This window comes from Eublepharis macularius, chromosome 13 (assembly GCF_028583425.1).
Source record: "Eublepharis macularius isolate TG4126 chromosome 13, MPM_Emac_v1.0, whole genome shotgun sequence".
In the NCBI taxonomy this organism is placed as follows: domain Eukaryota; kingdom Metazoa; phylum Chordata; class Lepidosauria; order Squamata; family Eublepharidae; genus Eublepharis; species Eublepharis macularius.
The window spans coordinates 14,272,854-14,295,134 of record NC_072802.1 but is presented as its reverse complement, the minus strand read 5'-3'; the positions used below and the strand labels follow the sequence as shown (position 1 = coordinate 14,295,134).

The following is a 22,281-nucleotide window of genomic DNA, read 5'->3' as shown; positions in this document are numbered from 1 at the left end:
TTACCAAGTCATCTGGGGCCAACTGTGTTCAATGAGCCTAACCCACCTCTCAGTTTGCTATGAGGAGGGCAGAGTAGCTGATGTTGAGTTGAGAGGAAGGGCAAGAAACAAATTTTCTAGGGCAACCTAATAGTTCAGAATAGCCTGATCTTGTTAGAGGCTGGAAGCTAAGCGGGGTCGATCACAGTTAGTACTTGGATGGGAAACCATCGAAGACTGGAGGTGCGATGCAGAAGGCAGCAACGGCAAACCACTGCTGCACCTCTCTTGCCTTGGAAATCCCAGGGTCCTGGGGTTGCCATGAGTCAGTTGCAAATTGACAGCATACGTTTATTGAATTATTGAAGCAGCAACCAGCCTTCGCTCAAGTCGCCTTGCAAAATTAGGGACTGAACAAGACAAAAAAAAAAAAGATCATTTGCCTTCAAAATCCTGGGCCTATGGCCAATCATCTACCTTTCCCCTAGCAGAATGCCTTCACGGTGCCGTATGAGTATCAAGGGGAATAATTTCTTACTCTCCTGATTCTTCCATCTCAGAAACACACAGAAATCCAAAGAAATCACAAAGGGCAAAAATATATTTTCTATGAAAACCGTCAGTCAAACGCGAGCACACAAGATGTTGCACCCTTCCCAGGGAAGCATGGAAAAGTCGCAAAAGGATAGTCCCCAACAGCTCCACTTTTTAAAAAATGGCAATAGATCATTTTTTACCTTGGTAGTGAGACAGGATGCTGAGACAGATCTTTTCCTCGCACCCAAAGCCAGGGGTGGACTAAATGGAGTCCTAGCAGAGGCTCTTCACTGATCCACAATGGATTTGTAGGAAATGGCTGCATCTAAGGTTGGCATTGAACAGCTGGGGAAACAAGTCTCTCCAGGGACAGCATCCAAGCCATCGCCCACCTGACTGGAACAGGGCTCTGTTTTGCCCAACTAAACCACGAGGTACGTGTGTTGGAGTTAGGCTGCAGCCTAGAAGTTCTGGCTTGCAACACACAAGCTGCCAGGCCAAGAGCTCTACACAAGAGCCTCTAGACAGCATACCGTAATCAATTTAATGGCAGACGGGTAGGTGGGTGGGAGTCTGCAGAAGAGCAGGGTTCGAGGCCAGCTGCACCTTGAGGCCCAACAAGATTTTCAGGGTTTGGGCTTTTCAGGGTCAAAGACAAGACAAAGGGAGCTTTGACTCTTCCAAGGCTCATGCCTTGGAAGTCTTGTTAGTCTTAGGGGTGCTGCTGGGCTGGAATCTTGCTCTTAAAAACTAAGAATACTTATTTCAGTATCAGCTTTTGAGTCACTGGCTGCTACCTTTCTCAAATATGTAGAGGAAAATTAAAGGGGGAATTATGTTTGAAGAGAAGATTACAATAGGAAGAGGAGACAGGGAAGGGTGTGTGGATTCTCTCGTCTTTCCAGGTGTAAATGATCAGGAATGGGATTGTGCATATGGCTGCAATCCTAGGAAGACACCCCTTGGCAGTGAGCCCCATGAAATAAAAATGGGTTGATTTCTGGGTAGACCTGCTATAGCTTAAATACTCGGTGTTGTTACTGGATGCCCCCTCCTGCTGACTGCATCGACTTGCACTGTGTAATCCGCCTTGAGTTTCAATGAGTAAGGTGGACTATAAATAATGCACACACAAAAATCCAAGTCATTTTTGTTCTAGGAATGAATAATACAGCTTTCTTTTTGTTTTACTACATGCTGCAAATTTGTTTATATAATCACTTCAAAAAAGAAGTATTTTCAGTATGCAGCTCAGTGTGAGGCTTGGCTTCACTGCGTCCCTCTCGTTAACGCATCTTTCCTGGGTGGCTGCTGCTTCCCGCTAAATCACTCCAGGAATCTTTATTTTATTTATATCATATTTGTATTCCGCCCTCCAGCAACAATCTTCCAGAAGTGTTGCTGCCATTTCACTCATAAGAAATAGGCACAAGAGGTTTCTGCCGTGTTTTAATATAATGAAATAAAAGTACAAAAATTTTACAAGTATTTTTATTACATGAAACTAGAACACAGTTAACATTTGCTTTTATTCTGAAGTGAAACCTGCATTGCCATCTACTCAGCAGCAGCGCCATTCATCTGACCATCGGATCGCGCTAGCTTGAAAGAAAGAGCCAAGATATTAAGGCAACGCTTCTTGTGAGCCTTCGTAATAAGCAACACGGGAATAACATCCCACCCGTCAGCAGTTGAAGCTGAGCTCAAAAGAGGGATTCGCACTGAATGCAGGTTTCACCAAGTGTGTCTTTACAAGCATTAAGACATCCGAACTTGACAGAAGGGACTGCAGGATGAGGTGACTCGAGTGCAACAGGCCAGCAGCGTCTGTACATCACCCAATTCTATACACTTGGAAGAGCGAACAGGGCACTTGCATGAAAGCAAAATGGAATCAGGCTGCACCCAAGCTGTGCTATTCAAGCCATTATACCCTTTCATTGTAGGTGGATCATGACTCTCTATGGAGAACGTAGATTTAAGCTGAGCCAGTAATTGCTTATAACAGAATAGTGGACGACATGTGAATTTTTTTTTAAAAAAAACTATTGCAATGAACATGGGGCTGTACTGTATTTCCCCCTCCCCAAAATATCGGCTCTCTCTCATAGGCTGCGTGTTCCCCCTGACATGCCAAATCTTGATGGCTTCCTTCATCAAGTGTATATAATAATGATCTAACACAATCTCTTTGCAAGGGAAAGATGTGCCCTGCTAAAATGTCCTGGACTCAAATGTCACAAACGCACTTCACTTTTAGGCTGCCCTGTGACAGACTGCTCTGGCTGAATGCCAAGCCCTTCGTGGCTGGCTTTCCAAGCCAACTGTAATGTCATGAAGCATGCATGGAACCAAATTGGGGTTGCCAATAAATAAAAGGGCGCTCACCATTATTTTAAGATTTTTATGTTACCAACGGATGCAATTAAACTAAACTCAGTCCATCAAAGGCTGAACTTAAAGGTCTGTTTAAAATAAGAAAATATCTTGAAAATCAGAACCACGTTTAAAGTTGGCAAACTATGCTTTGTTTTTGGATGGGTCGTCCTTGTTTCTTCTCTTTACATCCCAATTATAAACTCTAGCCATATCTGGGAAATGCAGTTAAGAAAAGTGTCGTTTAGTGAGATTAAAGAAGCTGCCAGCTTTTGTGGCTGCTGAACGCACCGGCAGCACAACAGCAATTTGATGCCTGGACACCAGGCACCGCCATTTGTGAAACAAGCGCCTATACTGTACATTTCAAATACAAAGATCGATGCTCCGAAAACTGACAAACCACAGACGCCACCGTCTGCAAGCACAACACCAGGAAAACATGCCAAGAACTGAGGTTTTAAGTATGTTTTAAATACCATCAGTACGGGTGGGAGCATGAAGGCCACCATTCTTTGATAATATGACAAGACTAACCTTTTAAAATCTCCAGAAACAGGTCACCCAGGCGTAAGTGGCACTTCATCCTCTTTGTAGGAATGTACGCTTGGGGACACAATCGTGTAAAAAATTTTTTACTTTAGCACAAGCCAGTGGTCCTTACAGACCATGGCCCACAAACTGCATGTTGCCGGACTTGGCAGCTAAGAATTGTTTGCTACTAATTAACTGTGAAATCCAATCACACCACAATGTTACCTGTAAACTGTAAAAACTTCCAAACTAATCAGATGTTAACAATGAATGGGTGGGTGACACATTTTGTTCTATTGGGCGCACACACACAAATCACATTTAAAAAGTCAACTACCCTCATCCCAGAATCTTGGAAGTTATGAAAAGCTGCCCTCAAATTTTTTTTAAAAAAGAGGACTGGGGTGGGGAAGGGAGACACAATTTTTCAGGGAGGGCGTAAAAAAATGAGGGCAAAAATGAGAGACGTTGCTACCTTTATGGCAATTAAAGGCTTTTTTAAAAATGGGAAAGTGAGAAGCAAACCTGGGGGCAGCAAAAGGAGGATGTGAGTGGAGGGGGCAAAGTGGAATTGCTCAAGAGGGCATTTTGATAAAGGGAACAGGGTTGCAGTTTTAATCTCTAAACACTATAGTCAATTTTCATTGCATTGTTGAATTTTTTTTAATTGCACAATCCACAACAAAAAACGCAGACTGTAAGTTGACTAGTAACAAAGCCCGTTGTGGGAAAAAATACAATGGGCTCTAGAAAGGGGAGGGAGGGCAAGCGGACATTGCGTTCTCCTCCGTGACTGATCCTGGCTGGGTGAAGGTGGCGGACGGACGCTGCCACCTACTAAGCTCCTGATCCTGGCTGGGTGAAGGTGGGAGGGACCTTGCCACCTGCTCCGTTACTGATCCTGGTCAGGTGAAGGGAAAGGCAGGCATTGCCTCCTGCTCAGTGCTGATTCTGTTCGGGTGAAGGGGGACGGGCATTGCCACCTGCTCTGCACCAAACCCAGGCTAAGTAAAGGGGGGTGAAGGCATTGCCTCCTACTCCAGGCCTCATCCCGGCCAGGTGAAGGCAGAGGGTGGGCACTGCCGCCTGCTCCGCTCCTGATCCCAGCTGGGTGAAGAGGGGTTGGACATTGCCTCCTGCTCTGTGCTGGATCCCGGCCTGGTGAGGGGGGGGCATTGCCACCTGCTCCGCTCCTGATCCCAGCCAGGTGAATGGGGGGCAGGCATTGCCTCCTGCTCAGTGCCTGATTCTGTCTGGGTGAAGGCAAGGTCAGGCATTGCCACCTGACCCACTCCTTATCCCAGCTGGGTGAAGGGGGGCAGGCACTGTCACCTGCACTGCTCCTGATCCCAGCTGGGTGAAGGGGGGGGCGGGCATTGCTGGTTGTTCTGCACCTGGGTGAAAGGGGGGGCGGGCATTGCCAACTGCTCCATGCCTGATTCTGGCTGGGTGAGGGGGGGTGGGCATTGCCACCTGCGGGCCTGATCCTGGCCAGGTTAAGAGAGGCATTGCCACCTTCTCCGTACCTGTTGCTGGCTGGGTGAAAAGGGGCGGGCATCACCTCCTGCGCCATGTCTGATCCTGTCCGGGTGAAGGTAGGATGTGGGGCTTTGCCATCTCCTCTGCTCCTGATCCCTGCCAGGTAAAGGGGGGGGGCAGGCACTGCTTCCTGCTCCATGCCTGATCCCGGCCAGGTGAAGACAGGGAGCAGGCATTGCCACCTGCTCCATGCCTGATCCTGGCCTGGTAAAGGGTGGGGGCAGGCATTGCCTCATGCTCTGTTCCTAATCCCGGCCGGTGAAGGAGGAGAGGGCACTGCCTACTGCTTCATTCCTGATCCCAGCCAGGTTAAGGGGGGATGAGCATTGCCATCTGCTCCTCCCCTGATCCTAGCCAGGTGAAGCAGGGATGGGCATTGCCACCTACTCTGTTCCCAATCCCGGACGGGTGAAGAGGGGTTGGACATTGTCTCCTGTTCCCTTCATGATCCCGGGCAGGTGAAGGGTGGGCGGGCATTACTTCCTGCTCTGCGCCTGATTTCGTCCATGTGAAAGGTGGGAGGCATTCCCACCTGCTCCCCACCTTCTTCCAGCAGGTTGAACGGTAAGTGGTCATTGCCATCTGCTATGCTCCTGATCCCACCTGGGTGAAGGTAGGGGCAGGCATTGCCCTCTGCTCCGTGCCTGATCCCAGCTGGGTGAAGGCGAGGGCCGGGCATCACCAGCTGCTTCGTGCCTGATCTCAGCTGAGAGAAGGTAGGGGGTGGGTATTGCCATCTGCTCCACTTTTGATCCCGGCTGGGTGAAGGCAGGGGGCAGGCACTGCTGCCGGCTTCACAAATGATCCTGGCCTGGGCTTCCCGCCACGGCGCGTTCTCTGGAGAGAATGGGCTACTTTGTCTGGGCTTCCCTCCACAGCAGTGTCTGCTGGAGGCGCACCAGGATAGGAAGTGAGTTGTCAGAAACACGGTTAGCCTTTTATATAGTAGGATGATCCTGAAAGGGGAGGCAGAAGAATGTCTTAAATAGGGGAGTGATAAAAACCTTGTCTTAGACAATGGGGGGGGGGGCGGCAGTGACTGTCCTTTATGAAGGAAGCAACCATGGAAATGCTGACAGTCCACTCACAGTAGCACCTATTCAGTCCATATACTAAAGCGCATGCATGCTTATGTGGAATTTTAAAAAGGCAGAGCTAATTCAAGTGAACTAGCCCTTAATAAACTAGAAACTATAGGGAAATGCAGATTACTGGACCATTAACCATAATGAAAACCTGCACATAACCACTTGGTAAATTGGTCGTTTCATGGTATTTAAGCTGCAAGAAAAAAACCTGTTCACTCTCTTCTCCCCCAGATTTCGGATATGAGAGAGACGCATGGCAATTCTCCCTTCAGTGCTTGGCAGGACATTACAGACAACCAATTTATCAAGATATAGATGAGAATTATCCAGGCTTCTTTTCTCTTCTGAAGGAATCAGCCAATTGTTCCAACAAGCAGAACAGGGTCACTCTAACTAATACAGGCAAAGAAGCAAACCAGCCTAATAGGTATATATAGAAATATCCCAGTATGTTTCAAACTTGCAAGTCTCCAGATGATTTTTTAAATTGCACAGCATTTTCCTATGAAGAGCAACCCAAAACATGCCACTGCATTAAAATATTTCTATCTGTAGTCGTTACTGGATTCTCTCTCCTTTTACTTCAGTTGTTTCAACAAGCAAACCAACTCAAAGCCAGTTTGCAACTAGAGAGTAAATAAATAAGATCCTGAATGAAGCATCCGCCTTTAAAAGAAAAAGGATACTGACTTCTGTAGTAGTGAATTGATCTCTAAGAAAATCCAGATCTTCTTCTAGAGACTCCAGGTTCCTTGTGGCTGTGGAGAGATTCTTTTCTAGCAGTGCCTGGGCTTCATCAATATCATACTCCAGCATTACATTGGCCTAAGAGCAACAATATTTCAGCTGAAGAATTTCAAGGAGTCATAGAGTATTAACTGTTACAAATAGTAAAGCCAGGGCTATGGGTCCAACACCAACACCTTCTCTGCCTTCAACTTTCCAGTAGTAGTAGTAGTAAAAAATAACTGATCTTATATACCACTCTTCTAGACAGATTAGTGCCCTACTCAAAATGGAGAACAAAGCCAGTGTATTATTATCTCCCCAATAATTGGGGGGGGGGGAGGCTGAGCTGGAAGGCTCACCCAAGGCCACCTGCTGAGTCCCTCTACTTGCAACTCAACCACTTAACCACTATGCTACAGCGGCAGAGGACAGCACCATTATTCCCCTGGCTTTGATCTCATCTTAGGCCCACACACTTAAGAACAGCAATAGTCTGAAGAAAGGAACTCTGGCTCTAGAAAGGGTAAACTCTGAAAATCTTGTTGGCCTGTAAGGTGCCACTGGATGGAAACCCTGCTGCGATAATTCAAAGACTCTTAATTAAACAGACTGGTGAACACCTAAGAGTCGTGGCTGACCTATGACTTCTCAGTTACTTTGGGTATGGGTGTTTTTTGACAGCAGCCTACAATAAATCAAGTTAATTTACAGATTTTGTGATTAGTAAGCTTATCTTAGCCTCAAAGTACCTTGTAATTCTTGGGAGTTTCTGCTCCAATACACATAATGTTACACTTACTTGAATTTTTTGCCCATTCACACAGATGGATGCTTTTGGAGCTCTTCACAGTCCAGTTTTTCACAACCCTCTAGGTTAGGGTCAGCCACAAAACTCTGCTACCTTGCTGCTCAACTCGGACTCCAAATCACTTAGAATATGTTCAATCCACGCAGGTTCCAATACAGATTCTTGGTGAGATTAGTTTCATAGCACAGAAAAAAAGCTTCTCAACCAGAAACTGCTGTGCTTTGACCATTGGCTATAAATATTCTGCTGCTGGCATGGTTGTGTTTTCAGACAACAACATCTGGAATTAACCTCTGCTCCTTCCCCTTCTCTAGATCAGGATCAGAGCAAGGGGGCTCTCATAGTCTTCCCTCCGAGCTAAGCAAGCAATAATCATTATTTTATAGCCTGAGTCCAGCAGTTACTTCTGGATATTTTCTATCCTGAACATATGAAGCTGCTTTATACTGGCAGAAAGGTCCTGTTTTCAGTATCACCAAGTTCTATAGCACCTAAGGATTCCATTGATTGAAAACAGCAATTATGCCTTCAGAGTACAAGAGGAAAGGGCTTCGTGAATGTTGTAAGTGTGACTAATTGGTTAAAACTGAACATGAAATAAAACCAACAAAATCTATCCTCCAGTTGGATTTGTGGCTAGAATAATTCCAGCATCTGAGTCAGAGATGCTGAATTCTGCAACTTAGTAATTCTTAACCCAATTATTTTTTTATCACTTACCCCCAACCACAGGCAAACTTTATCTGTCGGAGGAACTGATGCTTTACAGTAGAGGTTATCTGCCAATAAGAATCGGGTTTCCATTGGGTTTGTGGACTCCTTTGGAAAGAACAGATGAAAGTAAATAAGGCAGCACTGATAAAAATCAAAGACGTGGCTTTCTACAACCGAGAAAGGTTTTTGTTCCAATACTGAATTGTATTAATGATGTATTGTCAAATGCAAGACAGAAATGCCCACTGAACTTACCTATGGACATAACATGAGATTTAAAATAGGAGTTATTTTCTCTCTATCTATAAAAATGCTATTCGTTCAGAGCAATGTTTTTATTCATGAAATTAGATTAGGCATGAGAGAACGCTTGGATCTTATTGGCCCTATGACAAGAGATATCAGTTTTCTATATCCATATACAAATCCACAATAAAACAATCATTTACCTTTTTCTTCTGCATGTGCTTTAAGATTTCTAACGTCTGCTTAATTTCAGGAATTTGATTTTTTAACCTGTGAATTAAAATCAAATGTAAAATATTTCTACAACAGCTAAATATCAGCCACACTACTGTTGAGAGAAAACACTTTCAGTCCAGTGTATCGTGCTTAGTTCTCGTGGCCTCTTCTTACATGGCCCAGGGTATGGCTGATTGCAAACTTGGGGTCAGGTAGCATTTTCCCCAGGGCAGTTTGCTAGGGAGCTTGATGGCTACTCCAAGTCTGACTGAGCTTCTGTTACTGCAAACAGAAATGAACTGAAACCATGTTATGGTAACAGATTCTTAGGGAAAAGGTAGAGTATTTATAGATCAAAGTGTTAACTAATTAGCCCCCATGATAATTTGGGAAATTCCAAGCATCAGAATAGCTTACAGAAAAGAAACAAAACTCACCTTCTTTTCTTCTGGGCAAGGTTAAGCTCCATAAATTTATATTTCTGATACTGTTCATCCAGTTTCTTCAGCACTATGTCTGCTGTCTCGTTTCCGGGCTGTTTCATGAAAGAATCTACATCTTCCTTCAAAAAGATACATACAAAACATTCAGGGTCACTAACTCCAGAGCCCTGGCTCAAGTATCCTTGTACACTCAGGAACAGTTCGCAGGAACAGTCCTACCCTCCTTCCTTGCTACCAGGTAGTGGTGCGATGTGTTTCCACAGCACAGTAAGAAGGGATTTGTTTCCATGCCGTCATCCCTTCCTTGTGGCCTTAAACTTTGAAATTATTCTCTCTTGGCACAAACAGCCAGCAACCTCAGTCAGTCTGATGGAGTGTATTTGAAATCCAGGGGGAAAGTTTCTCTATTCATGAGCTAGACAAGTGCTGGATTCATATACACCACCTAGTTAATTTACACCAGAAAATATTACAATGCAAGATCAAAAACCCATCTACTTCCAACAGCAGCTAGCCAGCTGAACAGCTCCTTTGGGACACTCATGGGCAGGCTACAGAGATACATTGTTTCTTCCAGGCATCTAGTAACTGGGGATAACCAGTTCTGGATAGTTAATCATCTTTCCCAATAGTCACTGATAACTTTAGAGAAGTTTGTGGCCTGAACATTGTCTTGTACTGGTGAAACTCATGCATTGTATGCACAAATACTTCCTTTTGTCTGTCTTGAATCCACTGCCAATTTCACTGAGTAGTGACTAAAGGAGAAAATTTCTCCAAACATATTGAGATTTTTTAAAAATGCATTTAAGCCATTTTAAAAAAATCTAATTCCCAGATTCAATTCCCAGCATCTCCAGTTAAAAGGGTTAGATAGGAGGCAATATGAAACACCTCGGCCAGAGACCCCGGAGAGCCACTGCTGATCAAGCACGAACAAGTGCTGACCTTGACAGCCCAGTGGTTTGACTCAGTATAAGGCAGCCTGAGTTCTCTAATATGAGTCACAGATTTCTGTATATATTAAAAAGCACTGAGTTGCTGCCCAAGGGGGGGGGGGCTGGTCCTGTCATACTGCTTGACCTGAGAAACAATCCGATGACCTACAGTAACAGCACAGAAGAAAATGGAATGGGAAGACAAGAGCTACTCTGTCATTCCATTAGACCATTTATTACTTGTTGGCCAGTCTTCTGTAATAAGCATGATTTTTGTGCCATTAAAGAGAAGCTGGTAAATCAAAGATGGAAATTGGGACATGGCCAAGCTTTTAATACTCAGCAACATGTCAGTTTAACTTTAATAGCACGGTCTTATTCCGGGGTTATGTATGGAAACTACTAAATGCTTATGTTCATTATACCTTCGCTCTCTTTCACCAATGTGGCCAGCATCAGGAAGAAACTGAAATCCAAGTTATCACAATACTGACAACCTTTCGTATATATTCCTTAAGAAAGAGTTAGTGAAAAGGAAAAAATGTCTTAAGATAACTACAAAGAACTTCTAGTTTAAGAGCTGTTGTGGCACCCATAAATATCCTATTAAGGCATGATTCCAGTAAGGATAAATACTGTTTAGGGAGACTGTTAATTTACTGGAACGCTTTTGTTAAATATTTTCCCAATCAAATACTACACAGCCAACTGGAAAGTTTTAATGTTTTATTGCAGGGCTCGACAAATCCAAGGCACCTTACGGTGCCTACTATTTTCAGCAATGATTTTATTGTAGCATTTCTGGCATTTCTCAGTACAAAGCTTATTTATAATTTTGTATCAGAATGTTTTGTTATATGATATAAAAATAAATGTGCATGAATCTATCATCTTTGCTTTTTTATATGTAAACGTAACTTTACAACCTTTAGTGGCGATAGATGAATTCATTTCTTAATTTCTACACTGATTCCTAGGTTTGATTAAAGGGAGCTATAACGGAACTGTGAGAAATTAGGGGAAACTCAGGGTCAGTGGTTAGCTTTTTGTTACGATGACAACAGCAAGGGTCACCCCTATATTCATTTATATATCACACCTGCGAAGAGGTTAGGAATTGGTTTTGTGGCAGCAACAGTTTAAAAACTGGTCATTAAAACACAAAACCCTGATGGCTGGGAAATAAGACAGGTGCCTAAGGTTTTTTTAATTGGCTCCTACAGGCAACGAATGTTTGTCAAGGCCAGTTCTATTGCCTATACTTCTACCTTCAACATTATAAAGATTAGAATCTGTTCAGTGCTTTTGAAAATGCAAACATTTTAAAAATAATTTGAAGATAATTTGTCACAAAATGTGGGAGAATCGTATCCTCTCTTTCTTGCAGGGTGCAGAAACAGATACTGAGCATCATCCAAATATACTACAAAAGACTCCTGTAGCCCAAACTTTTCACATATGAAGCCTGATTAAGCCAGGTGGTCTACTGGCCTGCGATTCCAAGCCAAGGGCAATCATTTCAACCAGCATGGAACCAGCATCTGAATTACACTGCAAATGAGGCAGCCTTGCACGATACACCCTTTGGTTACGTGGAATCAATTAATCCCCTCTTATATATACATGCATAAAATCTGTTTGAACTGCTAGTATGGATCCTCATGGAGTTCCTGCCTCCTTCCTCTATTTCAGGATTCTCCTCTTTCTTTTGAGTAAATTGGACAAATAAGCCAGGAGCCACAGCTTTTCCATTCAATATCCACCACCACTTTATAGATAAAGTCTCTCATACTCATACCGACTTGGACTCTATCCTGGCCTTGAAACAGGCTGCAGTGTGTCCACTTCTAAAGATGCCTAGCCTGGACACAGGAGATTACAATAACTACCAACCAGTCTCAAACGCTCCATTCTTTAGCAAAACGACTGAATGGGAAGTGGCTGGACAGCTCCAAGCTTTCCTGGATGCGGCAGACTGTTTGAATCCTTTCCAATCTGGTTTTAGGACTTGTTATGGAACAGAAATGGTCATCCTAGTGGATGACCTGTGTCTGGAGAGGGACAGAGGGAGTGAGCCTTTGTTAATTCTACTGGACCTCTTAGTGACTTTCAGTGCCATTGATCACGGTATCTTCTGGGACATCTTTACAGGGTGAGAATGGGAGGCACTGTTTTGCAGGGATTCTAGTCCTACCTGGAGGGCGAGTTTCACAAGGTGATTCTTGGGGCCTGCTGCTCAGCCCCTTGGCCTGCAGTGTTCCACAAGGCTCCATTTTGCCCCCTATGCTCTTTAACATCTAGGATGTTGACTGTAATGGGTCAGAGGGACCACAGCACTTCAGTCATAGCCTATTTACATTCGCTCCCAATCTCTTTCTGAGCACAATTCTAGGTACTGCTGCTGACATTTAGAGCCTTATATTGTTTGGGATTAATGTACCTACTCTCTTATGAACCTGCCTAACCACTGTTGTCAACATCCAAGGCTCTCCTTCAGGTGCCCCCGTCTTCTGAGACTAAGCAGGTTGCAACCCAGGAGAGAGCCTTCTTGGTTGTGGCACCAAAACTCAGAACTCTGTCCCCAGGGAGACTCATCCATCCCCTTCTGTTGCCATATTCTGAAAGCAGGTGAAATCTTTTTTATTTCATTTGGCATTTCTTCAATAATCCCTCCTTCCTACCTAATGTTTTGTTATTTTTACATTTTGTGTATTTTAGTTCTATGGTTAATCATTTTAATTATGTGTCATTGTTGGGTTTATTTATTTTAAGATGTGATTTTATTTTCTATGTTCTTAATTTGTTGTTAGTCCCCTTGGTGGCCCTTGTATGGGCAGAAAGGAAGAGTATAAATTCAGTAAATAAATAAATAATGTACACAGTACCTGGCAGAAAGCAACTGTGGCCAAACACCCACACCACCTGCAAGTTCTAGGAAGCTTCTATTTAAATTCTATTTTTTAAGATCTGCATGGCGCCCCCTTGCTTGTTCTCCTACAGACTTGCAAGAGGTCTTTCAGATACTCTTCCTACCAAGATAATTACATTCTGTTCCCCAATGAATCTTCCTAAGAACATGCCCTCTTCTGTACTGGTTATTAACTGTAAATAAATCTGATTGATTGAACATGCCCTCTGCTATTTGTCTTCTTCAAATACAGAACTCAAAAGGACTCGTTATGCGTTATTTTTCTAAGCAGAAAGAATTGTACACTCCAGTACGAGCGCAGAAATTATTTTACACTCCAGATTTTCTTCTGCAAATATTGACACTGAACACATATTAATCCCTGAATATTCACAAAAACTCTTATATTTGTATTTGACACACAATATTTGGTAGCTAGCATTTAATGTTATTTACTAATTGAGTGAGATTTCCCTTAGAAGTTACCAAAGTTAATTCAAAAGTCATGAAAAAGTTTAAAGCATGTAACAGCTGAAATCCAATCCCACATTCAGAACAGACATTGGTGCAAAGGCAGAGAGATGAAAACAAAAGTCATTGTAAATTCAGGGTTATGTTTTTTGCATTTAACTTTTTTTGAGAATGGATCACCTTCCTTTTAGGTATATATGTTTAATAACATATGTTTTAGGTATATATGTTTAATAACATATATGGGGGCATACTTAAATCTTCTCTACTATGCAAAGGTGGAGGGGAAGGTTTTGATTATGTTGACAAGGGGCAGAATATGGGAAGCTGTTTTACACTGAGTCAAGCCACTATTTTGTTTGGCCCATTATTGTCTTCTCTAGCTACCATCAACCCTTCAAGGTCTCAACAGATGGCCTATCCCAGCCATGAAACCAAAAATCCTTCAAGTGGATATGCTGGGTACTGAACCTGAGACCCTCTGCAAGCAAAACATATACTCTTCCACTCAATCTTTGCAAGTGTTTGATGTGAACCAAAAAGACCAAGGCTCAAGCCAACACATGCGATGAAGTTCTGTAGGCGATCTAGCAGGCATCATATATTAGCTGAAAGTGACCACACGCAGTTGCTTGTGAAGGTTAATAAGAGCTGTTGAATTCATGATGTGCTTGTGGGCTTCCTGAAATCATGTAACTGGCCATTACTGGGACATGAGACAAGACCTTCTGAATCAGACCCGAAGTTACCTTGTGCGGTATCATTTCCAAGCAGTCAGCCAGATACTTCTACAAAGCTCACAAGCAAGACAGGCCCCTCTTTTTGCCTCATTTCAACCCCCACTGCCCATCAATTGGTTCCATTCAACTACCATGGCCATCAGCCATTATACACCACACCTCGAGAAATTTATCTAACCTTTTTTAAAAAGTCATTAAATTATCTTACAGAAGTAGTCGAGTCCTATAAATTAAGTGTTTACAAAAACGCCATTTTTTTCTGTCCTAAATCTTCCACCAGAATCTGAGTTCTGGTGTTCTGGGAAAGTGAAAAACAGTTCTCTTTTCCCACAGCACACACAGTTTCATACTTTACCATGCCTATCTTTAGTTATATATTCCTAAACACTTTAAACACTTTTATCTATGAGCCACGGCTAAGTGGTATGCCACATGACTTGCCTGTAACAGGTCCCTGCTTCAATCCCTCGAATATCTTGTTTAAAAATAAGATCTCAGGTAGAACAGCTGAGAATGACTTTCCTCTGCCTAAGACCCTGGACAGCTGTTGCCAGTCCAAACAGAAAATACAGCACTTGCTAAAACAACAGGCTGGCAATACAAAGCAGCTTCATATATTATTTATCCAAATGTCAGAAAGACATACAAATGAATCAGAAAGAGTGGTTCATGGTACAGCACAAAAACTCAGGTTCAATTCCTAGCATCTCTAGCCAAACCAATCTTAGGGAAAAGATTTTGGGGACACTTTAGTGTGCATGAAACCCAGGAGAGCAACAGACAATCCAGGCTAAACAGACCAGTGGTCTGACTTGGCAGGGAGGTTTCATAACCCTTTCCTGCAAGAAAGGGTGCTCCAACTCCTCCATCACATTGGCAACCTGTTTCTGCATCTTTCTCAATCCTTCCTTAAGACTGGATCCCAAGTCCTGCCATACCATTTAAGAATTTCACATTACTCAATTAATTAATTATATTCCGCCTTTCTCACTGAGACTCAAGGCAGATTACGTAGTGAGAGATTAGTCCAATCAGTGGCAAGGACAAGGGCAGGCGTTTCCATACAGCGTCAAGAACATTTCCATAAATAATGTTATAGGGTAAATGAATACAAGTTTACAAAGACATAGCATTAGCAAGGATCTAATACGGTGCTGAAGAATTGCTGAAACAGAACATAATCAATTCTAGGACTAACATTAAACAACATGAAGCACAGGTAGTACATAGGAGTACATATTTGAACCAACAAATAATATGTAAGGCAACATAATGGTGAAATCTATGGTTCCTAACTCATTAGCGAAACATCTGGGACCCCTTTCCTACAATACTGCCTTCTTAGCTGGAAAAAAAGCCTTTTTGAATAATTCGATTTTGCATTGTTTGTGGAAAGCCAGGAGGGTGGAGCCTCTCCTGACCTCCTCAGGCAGGCCGTTCCATAGGGTAGGGGCCACCACAAAGAAAGTCCGTGCTGCTGTTGATTTTGCCCATGTACAGGCTGGCACCTGCAAGAGACCCTGTTCAGATGAGCAAAGCTGCCGTGGAGGGACATAGGGAGGGAGGCAGTCCCGCAGGTATGCTGGACCAAGGCCGTGAAGAGCTTTGTGTGTAATAACCAATACCTTGAACTGAGCACGGTAACTGATAGGTAGCCAGTGGAGTGACTGTAGGATGGGAGTGATGTTCAAGCTCCTGCTCGCTCCTGATAATAGTCGAGCCGCAGCATTTTGCACCAATTGGAGCCTCCGAGTTAATGTACATGGGAGACCAATGTATAACGCATTAAAATAGTCAAGTTTTGATGTTACCATCGCATGGATCCAGGTGGCCAGGTCAGCCGTGTCGCGATAAGAAGCCATTTTCCAGGCTAGAGTGAGACTGTAGTAAGTATTTTTTGCAGCTGCCTTGTTTTTCAGGTAGTAGCACTGGATCCAGTATAATCCCTAGGCTCTTAATTGAGTCTGCAGGGGTCAAACAAACTCCATCAAAAGTAGGGAGTACAATATTTTTCAATACCTCTGACTTCCCAACAAGCATCACTTCAGTCTTGTCTGGGTTGAATTTTAATTTGTTATTTTTCAGCTATTTCACTACGGCTGTCAGGCAGCGATCTAAGATTTGTGCTGCATCCTGTGGGGACCTGGATAGCGAGATACAGAATTGGGTATCATCTGCATATTGATGACATCCAATTCCATAGCTGTGAATGAGTTCTCCTAAAGATTTTACGCAGAGGTTGAATAACATGGGAGATAAGACTGCATCCTGTGGAACTCCACAGGATAGTTCCCATTCTGGAGATAGCTGATCTCCGACAGCAATCCTTTGAGTCCGTTCCATGAGAAACTATTTAAACCAGTCCAAGGCACATCCTTTGATGCCCACTTCTGTTTCTAAACACCTCAACAGGATGGCATGGTCTACTGTGTCAAAGGCTGCAGACAGATCCAGGAGGAGCAATAAGGAGGCATAGCCTTTGTTTATATTCAGACGGAGAACATACACTAATGCCACTAGTGCTGTCTCTGTCCCATGCCCTGGTCTGAATCAAGACTGGAAAGGGTCTAGACCGCTAGAGTTTTCCAAGAAGATCTGGAGTTGGTCAGTACTGCTCTCTCAATCACTTTGCCCAGAAAGGGCAGATTAGAGACTGGACGATAACTGGCCACATCAGTTTTGTCTAGGGATGGTTTTTTAATTAGTGGATGGATAACTGCGTTTTTGAGTGTCTGGGGGAAGGTGCCCTGAGTTAGCGATTGATTTACAATAGATCTTAGTAGTTCACTTATGTGATCTTTGCTTGATTTTAACAGCCAAGATTGGGCAAGGATCAAGAGCACTAGTGGCTTTCATAGATGCCAGAATCCTGTTAAGGTCTGGCATTGTAATTGGTTCAAAGCAGCCCAAATATAGGCCAGATGGTGTATTAAGCATTTCTTCTACCTCATTTGTATTGCTACCAGCATCCAGATCAGAGTGTATTTGTGCTATTTTATCAGTGAAAACCTTAGCAAATGCCTTACAGCTAATTGTCTGTTCCTGGGTCTATAAAGGTTCAGATTTAGGGGTTAGAAGGTGTCTGGATACCCTGAACAATTGGGACAGTCGTGAACTAGCTGACACAACGGTTGCCAAGAAGTAACGTTTTTTTGCCACTTTCATTTCTGCTTCATAGATTCTCCAGTGTGTTCTGTAGCAAGTTCCATCAGTTTCTGTGCGTGTTTTACAATAATGGCATTTATTTAGACATGGGGGGGGGAGAGGTTGAGAGGCGCTATATAAATCTGTTCAAAACAAATGTTCTCAAGCCAGCACTAAAAAACAGGATGTGGAACTAGACAGGCTCTCACATGACCCAGCAAGCCCAACAGTTACCTCCACCCTCCTCCTGATTCTAACGACTTTCTAGTAAGGTTGCCAGCCTCTGGGCGGGGTGTGTGTTTGGAGATCTCCAGAATGACAGCTGAGCTCCAGGGAGCAGAGATCAGTTCCCATGGAGAACATGGTGGTTTTGAAGGACAGACTCTATGACATTTTACCCCACTGAGGTCTCTCCTTCCCCAAACCCCGCCCTCCCCAAGTTCCATCCCCCCCCCCCAAATCTCCAGGAATTTCCCAACCTGCAACTGGCAACTCTGTAATAGGCTTGTCAGCCTCCAGATGGTGGCTGGAGATCTTCTGGAATTACAACTGACACCCAGGCCACAGAGATCAGTTCACCTGGAGAAAATGACTACCTTGGGGGATGGGCTCTATGGGATTATACCATGCTGAAGTTCTTTCCCTCCCCAAACCTTGCTTTTTCCAGGCTTCACCTCCCACCCTCCAAATTTCCTAACTTGGAGCTGACAACCCTACCTAATAAAGTGCCTGAGTGGCTCAAGATCGCCCAATGAGTTTCACGCCTGAGGGAGGATTCGAACTCATGTCTCCTTGGAGGTTTCTCTCACATCTCCCTCCAAGGCAGAGTCCCGGGAGCCACCCGGCTAAAAACGAAGCTCAGGCACGGCCTCAGTCCCTTCCTGGCCTCTTCGCCCTGATCTCCTCAGGCCAGTCCGCCACTTCTCCCTCAGGACGGGCCAGGAGGCCCTTCGCCTTTCTCTCGGCCCACGCCCCGGTCAACCCCTTCCCGCCCGGCCCGCCGCCTCGAGCCCCTCGCTTACGACGAAGACCGCCTCGGGGATGCCCAGGTGGGCCCGCCTGACGCCTGCGGGGCCGTCGCCGCAAACCGCCTCGCCGCTGGTGGCCGCCGCCATCTTGGGGAGGGGAGAAGCAGGCGACGTGCACTGCGCAGGCGCGGGAGAGGCGGCCGCCCTCCTTGGCGTCACCGCCGCGCCGAGGCGGGGCCAAAGCGCAGAGACTTTGCCATTGGCGAAGAGGCTGTGATTGACGGCCAAGGGGAAGCCGGGTGGTTTAATGGAGGCGTGTAGTAGTAATAAGTTCTGAGGCAGGCTCTGGGCACGTTTGCTCAGAAATGTGCCCTGCTGCTTTCAGCGGAGCTTACTCACAAGAAGCACTAAAGCTCTGTAGTCGGGAACAATCTCTAGTGAAACCTGTAAGGCTTACACTTCAAGTAAGACGATATTTGGAGGGACGGATACAAAAGATTATAATACGTCGCTCAAAAAAAAAATCCAGTTTTTAAATTGTCTTGAAAAAACACCTCTATGTTGCCTCAAGTCCTATCTGCTGCTTTAAGTTATGTGCTCCTATGGGTTACCTGAAGAAGTGAGCTGTGACTCACGAAGGCTCGCATATCCTACCACAAATTGTGTGTATTTTCTAGGTGCTACTGGACTCTTGCTCTTTTCTCCTCTATGTACTATCTGTTGCTTTATGTATGGCCCTACTGGGTAGTTCTATGTTCTCTAATGTCGGTCCTAGAATGGCTCCTGTTCTGTTCAATGGTCATTTCGTTGAAAAAAAACTGCAGGAACTCATTGGCATATGCTACACCCCTTGATCGGGCCAAAATGGCCAGGATTCAGCTGCTGCCAGACGGGGGGGGGGGTGTTCCACCACCTGGCAGTGGCCCAATCAGGGTCGTTTTGACCCCAATCCAGGCCATTTTGGGCCTTTTGGGCCCGGATCGGGGCCAAAAAGGACCAGATCTGGTTGGAGCTGAGCAGAGGAACCCTCCCCTGCCCAGCACTGACCCGGTCCAGGCTGTTTTGGACCAGTTCCAGGCCTAAAAGTGCCAAAACCAGCCATTTTGGGCTCATTTGAGCCCGAATCAGGGCCTAAAAGACCAGGACCAGGTTGGTGCTGGGCAGGGGGCTCCCGACCAGCACCAACCCAATCCAGGCTGTTTCAGCCCCAATCCAGGCTGAAATGGCCCAAAAAGGCCGACAATGGCCATCTTGGGCCTGTTTCAGCCCAGATCGTGGCAGGGGAGGGGTTCCCCACCTGGCACCGACCCAATCTGGGCCATTTCAGCCCCGATTGTGGCCGTTTTGGCCCCAATCGAGGCCTAAACGGCCCAAAATGTTTTAAAGTCAGGTGGGTAGGGCCACCTGACTTGGGGGAACTACCAAAGCAGCGTTCTGGAGCATTCCCCCTCAAAATGAGCCATAGTTCTGTTTCAGCGTTTCTGTATCAGATTTTTGCTCATGTTATGCCTTTGTAAACTTGCATTCACTTACCCTATGGCATTGTTTATTGAAATGTCCTTGATATCGATTGTACTAATCTCACACTGCGTAATCCTCGAGTCTCAGTGAGAAAGGCCGACTATAAATGACATTAAATAAATAAATACACCACCACCACCACTGGAGAACCTGGAGATCCAGGTTGCCCCAGCAGGCTGGCTGAGTGGACCTGATCCCAGGTTTGCTAACTCAACCAAGTATAACCTACAATTGCCAATCTACAGGTAGAATTTGGAGAGCTCCTGGAATCACAGCTGATTTCCAGAGCAAGATTCGGGTCCAGCAGCACTTTAAAGATCAACTAGATTTCCAGAGTATGAGCTTTTGAGAGTCAGGGAACCTTGACTCTCAAAAGCTTACACCCTGGAAATCTAGTTGGTCTTTAAGGTGCAACTGGACCCAAATCTTGCACATCTACAAGCACTACAGACCATCACATCTACCTACCTGAAACTGATCTCCCTATATAAATCACTTCCCCTGGAATAAATGGCTGAATTGAAGGGGTATGATACTTAATAAGATGGCATAATATGACATATATGGCATTATACCCAACTGAGGTCCCTGCCCTCCCCAAGCTCCACCCCCAAATCTCCAGGAATCTCCCAACCCAGAGCTGAAAACCCTAAAACCCAAAACATCCCTGCGTTGTATATGCTTCTGCTACACCGTTTCCCCTTTATATCCAGTTTCCTTTGTGTTAGCTTTGTTCATAAATAGACAAGGCTTTGTATGTTGTCTTGTCAGTCTGTACATCTGTTTTAACAGATTTTCTTGTGGCTAGATGGGATCACTTGGATAGGTAGGGCATTTTAAGCAAAGGCAGCCAAGCTAAGAAAATGCATGCAAATGAGACAAGAGCTTGTATTGAGTACATATGTGTGCAGCAACAGCAACACCGAGAAACAGAAGCCCAAATGATGAATTAAGATGTCACGTTCTTAACAAACACCTCCGAGGATTTTTCTCCACCATAAAAAGTGAGTAGGTAGAGGGTTATGAATAGTATTTTAGTTGAATTCTGTAATTTTCTCATAGTATCCACATACACCACTGGTATACTTGAAAAATCTTGTACTGTGTACAAAATGAAAAAAATCCCTAATGTTATCCTATCAGCTGAGCCTGTATGTTTGCAGCTAAGCAGCATATGACCAAGAGATCTCTAATCATAAGGCAGATGCTCAGAAAGGACACCATGGGACTTTTTAATGCTCAGGAAATGAGATACTATTGTAGTCTACTAATCCCACATATGCATATATGCACATATGATCTACTCTTATAAGTAGTTTGAGGAAGAGTCTTACAGAAAGTTGCTTATTTACATGGCCAAAACAAAGTGAAACTAAGCTTTGAGGTGCCAAATGCCAAGGAGCACCTGCCTTCAATATGAGAGTACTTAGAAAGGAGCGCAGAAAGGCTTTTGAGAAAAAAAGTGAAATGTCAGGGACATAATCTTGCAGCTGTTCTAATGAACAAGTTGGTTCTGGAAATGGCCAATTTACCCAAAGAAGATAACTGCTCAAACGAGCAGTCAAATAAAGGAATCATGAATTCACATCTCCTATTTTATGAACACTGCACATTGGAACAATGCTACATACAAAAAGAAGCCGTAACTAGACCATTGTGCAGTTCCAGCATTCCAATGCTGTCATGAATACTCTGTTCACCTGTGCAATTTCTTCTTATTCAAGACAATCACAACGGTAGTATTGGAATTTGCGCCCAAAATTTTTTTCCTGTTCTGAATCTGAGGTGATTTTCTTTAATCGTATGTATTTTATTGTGTTCAATTTTACTTGGATGCCTACTGATTTCCCATAGTTTCTTTTGTTTGATTAGGGTTTTATACTGAGCCTGGAGTTTTATGAGATTAGTCATCTGTGCCAGGTCCCTACAATGCCTGGCCATTACATTATTTCTTCTCTGCTATATAAGATAAATTTTTGGCTGGTATTCTATCTGCCATAAACACAGATTCTGAACCCGAGAAGATCATAATTCTATTGTCCATTGTAAGATGATACTTACATATCTTACAGTGTCTCAGTTTGCCCTTGTGACCAAGATTAGATCTAGGGCGGCACTGACGGGGGCAGTTTTGTGATCTGGTTGGAATAATCTATTTTTTTTAACTTTTAAATTAATTTTATCACTAGATTTTAATGTTATTAGCTATTGTACCATATGGTTCTGTAAATTTGTAATGGCCAACGGCTAAATAATTAAAAATTCTGATTCTCTTAGTGCGTTAAAATGTAAATTTTTGTCAATGGCTTCAATTTTATTTTATAATTCATTTGATAGTCCTCTTTGTCAGAAGGTGCCAGTTGTTCATTATAAAAATCAGGC

General features: G+C 44.0%; 1 protein-coding gene across 1 annotated transcript; it reads right to left on the bottom strand.

The window, feature by feature from the left end:
• Window positions 1-1,949: 1,949 nt before the first annotated feature.
• VBP1 (VHL binding protein 1) lies at window positions 1,950-18,544 on the bottom strand. Its single transcript, XM_054996957.1, has 6 exons — window positions 18,433-18,544; window positions 9,204-9,328; window positions 8,754-8,820; window positions 8,311-8,409; window positions 6,740-6,878; window positions 1,950-3,107 (listed from the first exon to the last, which is right to left on the bottom strand). The coding sequence occupies exons 1-6, from the start codon at window positions 18,523-18,525 to the stop codon at window positions 3,037-3,039; spliced, it is 594 nt and encodes a 197-aa protein (XP_054852932.1). The 5' UTR covers window positions 18,526-18,544; the 3' UTR covers window positions 1,950-3,036.
• Between the last annotated feature and the right edge of the window lie 3,737 nt (window positions 18,545-22,281).

Coding starts and splice junctions, on each gene's coding strand:
- VBP1 (XM_054996957.1), bottom strand. CDS start 18,525: ATGGCGGCGGCCACCAGCGGCGAGGCGGTTTGCGGCGACGGCCCCGCA. Junction 6,879..8,310: donor AAGTTTGCCTGTGGTTGGGG/GTAAGTGATAAA, acceptor TGTTGCTCTTAG/GCCAATGTAATGCTGGAGTA. Junction 3,108..6,739: donor ATTCACTACTACAGAAGTCA/GTATCCTTTTTC, acceptor TGCATTTCCCAG/ATATGGCTAGAGTTTATAAT.